The sequence below is a fragment of the Tachypleus tridentatus genome, chromosome 7 (genome assembly GCF_004210375.1).
Source record: "Tachypleus tridentatus isolate NWPU-2018 chromosome 7, ASM421037v1, whole genome shotgun sequence".
NCBI lineage: Eukaryota > Metazoa > Arthropoda > Merostomata > Xiphosura > Limulidae > Tachypleus > Tachypleus tridentatus.
In genome coordinates, this window is record NC_134831.1 from 135,961,799 (window position 1) to 135,969,991 (window position 8,193).

Here is an 8,193-nt window from a genome sequence, read left to right on the forward strand (position 1 = left end):
GCTTCACAGTAGGTGCTACGCATTCAAGTTAATATCTTTTACTTTTCTTCCGCCAGACGTACAACCTACACTTTGAATGAAATATTTCAAACTTGAACTCTTCCGTCCACTACACCCTTTTACAAACATCAGTGGTCCAGATTTTGTACTTTTTAGCTAATTTTTCAGTCTATTTGGAGATTTAGATAAAGATTTATAACTGCTACACGTTGAGTCTTCTTGATACTGTAGATCTGGACATGTTTTTTTGTCATGTGGTACATGGTTGTTTATCTCATGTTTCAGATCAGTAACAATCTTCTTTCTGTTCCCAAGGCTGATAAACAAAGATACTTAGCATCAGTATCATTGGGTTTAGGTATTCTGCCTTTTCCTTTCCTTTCCTTTCCTTTTTTTTTTTCAAATGTATCTTCTCGGTCTCACGATCTATAGTGTACTTGGCAGTGTTTGGGGAGCATTTCAAGTCTGTAGCAATTTGTTGGAAAATCCAACCAGCATCACATAAAGCTTTCACACAAACTATCTACTCTACTGACAATTCTCTACGCCGTTTGGTCCGTGGTATGATAAGAAAACTTTGTATACAGTGTTAAACACGGTTTTTCTAAAGGTTTATGTGTTGAATGCTATTAAATTGATTTCGTTTAGCACATATCGGTACCATATGCTAGCTCATTACTAAATTCTTTATATATAGTTAAGACACTGCATGGGGTACTCCATGAGTTATTTCAGATCTTAAATTTGATCAGTTTTTTTTTCATTTAAGCAGAACCCTTATGACATACCCTTGGTACAGCTATATGAGAATTCTAAAGAATATTAAGTATTCTCACTCCCTCTGACTCATTCAATCGTCAACAGGGATAGTGAAGCATTACCATAGTGTTGAAAAGATAAATTCTGTAATGGCGTAGATTGTTTGTTTGTTTATTTTTTTTGATTTTCGCACAAAGCTACTCGAGGGCTATCTGCGCTAGCCGTTCCTAATTTTGCAATGTAAGACAAGAGGGAAGGCAGCTAGTCATCACCACCCACCACCAACTCTTGGGCTACTCTTTTATCAACGAATAGTTGGATTGGCCGTCACATTATAACGCCCCCACGGCTGAAAGGGCGAGCATGTTTGGTGCGACCGGGATTCGAACCCGCGACCCTCAGATTACGAGTCGTACGCCTTAACACGTTTGGCCATGCCGGACCTGGAAGATTACTTAATACTTGTATTTTACTCGTCCATAATTATTACCAATTAACGTATCCCCGTCAAAAATGACGGGGTAAGTACTACCACTCCCCACCCCATAGTATACCCTAAAATCGCATTTCATAATTAACTGAAATATATAAATTTTGTGAAATAAAGCTTGACCAACAAAGAGCTATTATTGTAATCAAGGCAGTAAAACGTCGGTAAGTTTCTTTGTGAACCATTCAAAATTAAGATCATTCACGAAATTATTTCATAGCATATTCGTGGGAAAATTATGGTTAAAAATCGGTTAGATTAACAACTTCTAATATATATAAATGCCAGTGCGTTTTGGTAAAACTATTCTTCAGCAATGGCTTTTATGTCACGTTGACTAGCAACAAAATTACTCACTAATATTGTTGTTAGTCTACGTACTAAAAGTATAAAATGAAATGTATAGACAACAAAAATGGAAAAATATTAATTTCTTAATCTTGTGTCTCAGTTCATTAAAGAGGTTTATTTTCATTTAAAACGTTAGTCATATAACAGAAAATAGTTTAATCTCAAAGCGATTTAACTCGTCCTTCAGGAGCTAACAGATATTTTTTACCGTTTGTTGAATTTTAAAACCAAAGAGGGTGGATTTCGACGTATCTTTTCGAGAGAAGTTTTCATTTATTAATTGATAAATATTCACATGGAATACAGCATCCTAAAGTTACCATACTAGTTAGTACTAAGGTCTACTCGCTAGGGGTAAATTCAATATATATCAATAAAGCCACATTCTCAGCATCATTAGTTAAGCAACTGCCAACCATTTGTGTTTCTGTTATCACATTTTTACGTTTAGCTTTCAATCGAGATACGAATGATTTCACCTGCGATTCGGTAGGGAAGATCGAAGTATCACTACAGTCAGCAGTATGATAAGCAGACAGGAACGTTCTGAAAGCGGCTACAGGCATAATACTGTACTGAGCTGGCTGAACAATATCTACCAAGATAGTTTTAAATGGTTCATGAACAACTTTGTCATTTGGAGACTACGACGCTTATTTTTATTGGTCGTTAAGCCGTTATGTGTTGACGAAGTTCAGTCACATTACCACTTCAATTCCCTTTTCGTAACTCCAGCACAAACAGTGCAGGAAATTCTTTTTAACCAATAAACATCTCCAAAATGTTTAAATTAAGAAAAACTAGATTGGGTAATCTGTTTATAAAACATTCCCCACTGGCTCGCGAGGGGCACATTAAAATTTAATTGTTATCTTTATGTTAATGATAAATGTTATGCTCTTGACTTTAGGCTATGTGATTCTAATCTACGTATTTACCTTAGGCTTATTATACCAACACTCACTACACTTACAAGGTTTCCAGGAATCCCCACCTTCACGGCCTCCTTGCACCCACGTCACTAAAATCATAATAAGCAGACAGTAAACAAACTATTTAACCTGGATAAATGTATTTTTAGCCTTTATGACTCGTCTTATCACGAGAAGTCAAGTGTGACGTGACACACAGTAGCTTTCATATGGATTAAATATTGTATATGCCCGCACGTGTATATATTTATGCGCGTTATTTTTCACAATGTTTTTTTTCTGGATTGTGAGATTCAGCTTATGAATTTTTAACTCATCTTAATATAGTTCGAGAATGGTATAACAATTAACATCAGACTCAACGTTATCAAGTTGAAATTTTATATACTGGTCGATTTGTACCATATAGAATGTGTTTTGTTCCGCTCTTATGTTCACCCTGGTACAAAGTTTTCTTCTCTCTAAGAAGATTTTCAAAATAAACTCAAAACTCTGTGACTGAAGAGAACACTCGATATTAAAACTATTTAGTAACAAAAACTCTGAGTTGTGCTCTATTTGTGAATAATACGTATATACAATTGTATAATCTTCTGTATCAAACGATAGCAGTCACTAGCAGTGGATCTTTATACACGTTTATATAGATGCATAAATACACGCATCAAGGTCAACTTTTCAAGATATTTACAAACATGTATTTGTAAAAATTCTGTGCAAATGTTACAGTACAAAACATATGAAAATCCTCGTTATCAGTGTATGTGAAATATTCGTTTATGAGTTTGGATCCACAGTGGATAAAATACATGAATACCAGGAGCTATTAAATCTGTAAATTGTCGTATATTCATCGTACGAAATAAATCTCTACCCATTAGCCACTGTCGTTTATTAATTTTATTTTCGATCTCATTAAGTGACAAGACTCCATTTTTTTATGGCTGTGTGAAACCGCAAGATGCATTTCTTTTCAAGAGCTATTGTCCTGGAGAAATACCATTAAATTTCAGGAAAGAATGAACCTGTTGCAATGTCCAGAAGAGAATGTGTTTGGTTGAAACATCAACACGGGATCCGGGACGTCCAGCCCGAGGGAGGTATGCTGCAACTGCAAGAGTTGTATATCAACTTTGTCAATGAACTTTAACAAAAACACGACCACTTCATGAAAACGTCTCTTGCATGGCAATATTTTGTAGCGAACAGACCAGCCGCTCCACATACTCGGCTGCTTCCAGTTTCCGAGTACAAACAAGTTATTCCTTATCTGTTGGGTTGGTTTAGGCTTAGCTTATGAAGCGCAGTATTTTATTTTCACAGCTTATACGATACTAAATGTTAAATATGTGTGTGCACGTATTGTACATTAACGTTTCTTAAGGTATCGTATTTATCGTTCGTCGTCTAACTTGAGTTTTCAAACTTTTAAGCTAAGAGGAAAACAGAGACCAACGCGAAATGCTGATGCGTTCACGTTTTGTTAATCAACAAGTATATACTTACAAATATCCACTCAACGAAGCGTTACTGACTCTTGTGCGTCGCGCGTCAAAAACACACACACTACACGTGCTTGTGTAAGACGATACTATAGCTTCCATTGGCGTAGACAGGTTTCAGCCATCGACTGAGTGGGGAACATGCTCAGCAGACCGCAGTGAGCAGGTGTCGAGAAGACTAAGAAACTTCTAACGAGTTAAACTGAATAAGAAAGTTTGCTACAAGTTCGCTTACATACGCTAAAGATGCATTTCTGAAGAACGTGGCGTGAAGAAATAACATGACGAAAAACCGTCGGGCATTTTACGATTTTATCATTCCAGTAGCAAATGTTTAAAATGCAGTACTCGATTACCGGATTTCCCCCTCTCTAATAATTAATAAAACATTGCAATAAATCATTGTATTCTTTAAGTAAAAACAAAGTTACGACAACTACAACTATTAGCTTAGTCTAGAAGTTTCATTCCGGCTAATTTTGCGAAAAAGTTTGCATCTATTTTAATTTTTCAGAGCAACCCGATAAATGTAGCTAACCCAATAACTGTTGGGTAGTTTGAAACATTAAGCCAATAAAATTGTTAGACGAATTTCCTTAGATATACTTTTCCACGTACTTATTTAACAAAATGTGCAAAGCACACTAAAACACACACGTATTTCAGTTTCAGTTGTTTGGAAATTAAAAATTTGTCCAGGAGTGCCTTAATTTCAGTTTAAGGGGAATTAATATATATACATTGTTGAAGTTGGAACAACCAGTGACTTACTGTTACTGTTGTAGGTAAATTGGTTAAAACACACGTAACAAACCTAAGAACTGGTTGGCATTGGTTGTGATTAGCATCTTTAAGTAAGATCCACTACCCTGAAGCCGGAGTCGGAAGTCCATTTTTGCAGCCATTTTGTAGGTTTCCTCCATCTCTCGGGTACAACATGATCTGTTGGACGCACATATTTGCAGATGGTCACCTATAAAACGAACAAATGAAAACGTCACAGATGCACACAACTGCCATTAACAAAAACGTGTCACAGATGCACACATCTGCCATTAACAAAAACGTGTCACAGATGCACACATCTGCCATTAACAAAAACGTGTCACAGATGCACACATCTGCCATTAACAAAAACGTGTCACAGATACACACATCTGTCATTAACAAAAACGTGTCACAGATACACACATCTGTCATTAACACTACACAACCAGACGGACACAAACATTATTGTTATCACACATAAATTGATTACAAAAACATTTATATCAACATAAACATTTCTCTTGAAAGTTCTCTTTAGTTTCCCGCTGTTTCTACCGAGGGAATTAAAAATGTGTGTGTTTTTACTTATAGCAGAACTCTATCGGACTATCTGCTGAGTCCACCGAGGGGACGCGAACCCCTGATTTTAGCGTTGTATATCCCTAAACTTACCGCTGTACCAGCGAAGGATCGAGGGGAATAGAACACGGGCTTTTAACGTTGTGTGTCCCTTGATTTACCGGGACTACTTAACAGCAGTAAGAAAAGCAGGTAAGAAAGTTAGAGATTGCCATCATCACATTCTAACAAAACGTGTTAACCAAAGAAAAAAAACAACTGAAGACATAGACTAAAACTGCTGCCATCTACTATGGTACAAAACTGGCTGATCAAATTAAAATTGGGACCTATTGTAACTCAATAGATTATAATAACTTGGTTCAATTTAACTCTTACACGCCCAGTGATAAGGTACGTAACGCATTATTTCACGTTTCTATTGCCAACTCGCATTACACGAATCGGGGAAACCTCAATTACAATTCATATTGCTAGCCATAAGTTCAAAGCATTTGATTTTACTTTAATATTAGACAGCAGAAAAAAGTTTTATTTTGTTTCTCACTGAAAAAACAAAAATTTAAAAACTGTCGTTTTCTTCTTTGATTGTTTTTACATACCGTTAACGACATCTGTCACAATCACTATAATTCCCGTATGTTAGGAGGCGCTCGTTTACAAATTACAGTCGTATTTAAGACCACAAAAACATTCAATCTTTAACGCGCGAAAAAAAAAAGACTATCACAACCATAGCGATTAATATTTTACACCACGAAAAGCAAGTACGAGAAATTTGTTTTTGTGTTATAGTCAAGCAAACCGAAGTTACGAAGGCAACTAACTTAATTCAGGGTTGAAAACGAATTATTACATTGTAACATAAAGCACGTTACAAAACAGTTGTGAACACCGATGGATAGTCTTAATGGGGTGACACATACGATTAAATATGCGAAGTCCAATAGTGCAAGAAAATTATTCAAAAATAATTATTTCTCTATTTACCTTTAATTTCCCTATCCGGTACCTGACGGGAAACACCTATATCTTTTTTTTCTAATATTTGTCTCACGTCGGAACACAAGGCCCCACCGTTCACGGGCTCCAGGTCGTCCGAAGCTTCCGCCTTTGCACTGGAGAGTCCCGACGAAACAACCACGAGCAGCACTGCAGTCAAAAAACAGTTAAGAGAAATTACACTTGGCATATTTAGCATTACCAACAAGCAGTTGAACCAACACGTCCAACAGTTTCAATTACAAGTGAACTTTCGTTGGCTAAGACAGGTAACGTAAATTATCCTACTTCCTCTCCCTCAATTGCCATCACAGATACTAACCGAATTTACCGACCTCTGTAAAAGCGTTTAACTACGTCATAAGACAACCTTCATAGCTATTGGCTGTTAGAAAAGTGCGTCTAATACGTGCTATGAAACGCAAAATGTGTCATTTAAACGATAATTATCACTTATTTCGCTACACCCTATGTTTTAGAACCTAATATGAATTAATATAAATCCTCCAAATGTGTAAAAGTTTACTGTCTAACGTCTCGAACGTAATTATTAAAGTAGTTTTTTTTTACATTTTTTAAATGCTGTTGGGTTATTCTCAATACAGACGCTATTTAATAATAATAAAAAAGAAATGCAAAAAACTCTATATTATGTGTTAATACAGTTAGAAAATATCACAAGACTTTGGTGTTGTTTCCGTTGTTTTTATGTTTGGTTTGGTTTGTTTTGAATTTCGCGCAAAGCTACACGAAAGCGCTCTGCATTAGCCGTTCCTAATTTATCAGTGTAAGACTAGACAGAAGGCAGTTAGTCATCACCACCCACCGCCAACTCTTGGGCTACTCTTTTACCAATTAATAGTGGGTTGACTGTCATGTTATAACGCCCCCAAGGCTGAAAAGGCGAGCATGTTTGGTACGACCGGGATTTGAACCCACGACCCTCGGATTATTAGCCGAGTAAAGAACGATTCTATATATTTAAAAACAGCCTTGCATAATTGACAAAGCAACTGTATACTAAAATCTGTTGGAATTTCATATACATAATCTTGTTAGTGTATAGTTTTTAATCTGCTATTTAACAATAACATACTCTGCTAATTAATGTTCGTAGACATTATTCTAATATACTGCTTAAGTGTTTATTGTACTATATTAAACAACAGATTAAACACTAGTTACCAGATTAGGATTCTGTATATCAATACCTTTAAACATCAGAATAAACACTGCACACTAACATTAGTTACCAGATTAGGATTCTGTATACCAATACCTTTAAACCTCAGATTAAACACTGTACACTAACATTAGTTACCAGATCAGGATTCTGTATATCAATACCTTTAAACATCAGATTAAACACTGTACACTAACATTATTTACCAGATTAGGATTCTGTATATCAATACCTTTAAACCTCAGATTAAACACTGTACACTAACATTATTTACCAGATCAGAATTCTGTATATCAATACCTTTAAACATCAGATTAAACACTGTACACTAACATTAGTTATCAGATTAGGATTCTGTATATCAATACCTTTAAACATCAGATTAAACACTGTACAATAACATTAGTTACCAGATTAGGATTATGTATATCAATACCTTTAAACATCAGATTAAACACTGTACACTAACATTAGTTACCAGATCAGGATTCTGTATATCAATACCTTTAAACATCAGATTAAACACTGTACACTAACATTAGTTACCAGATCAGAATTCTGTATACCAATACCTTTAAACATCAGATTAAACACTGTACACTAACATTAGTTACCAGATCAGGATTC

At 35.6% G+C, this 8,193-nt stretch overlaps 1 protein-coding gene across 1 annotated transcript in view; it reads right to left on the reverse strand.

The window, feature by feature from the left end:
* LOC143256669 (glypican-5-like) overlaps positions 1–6,760 on the reverse strand; it is a 119,996-nt gene extending 113,236 nt beyond the window's left edge. Inside the window, exons 1-2 of the mRNA XM_076514175.1 lie at positions 6,372–6,760; positions 4,849–5,007 (exon numbers count right to left, since the gene is read on the reverse strand). Coding sequence (XP_076370290.1) covers positions 4,849–5,007; positions 6,372–6,582 — 370 coding nt within the window. The 5' untranslated portion in view covers positions 6,583–6,760. The remainder of the gene's footprint in view (positions 1–4,848; positions 5,008–6,371) is intronic.
* Positions 6,761–8,193: the final 1,433 nt, after the last annotated feature.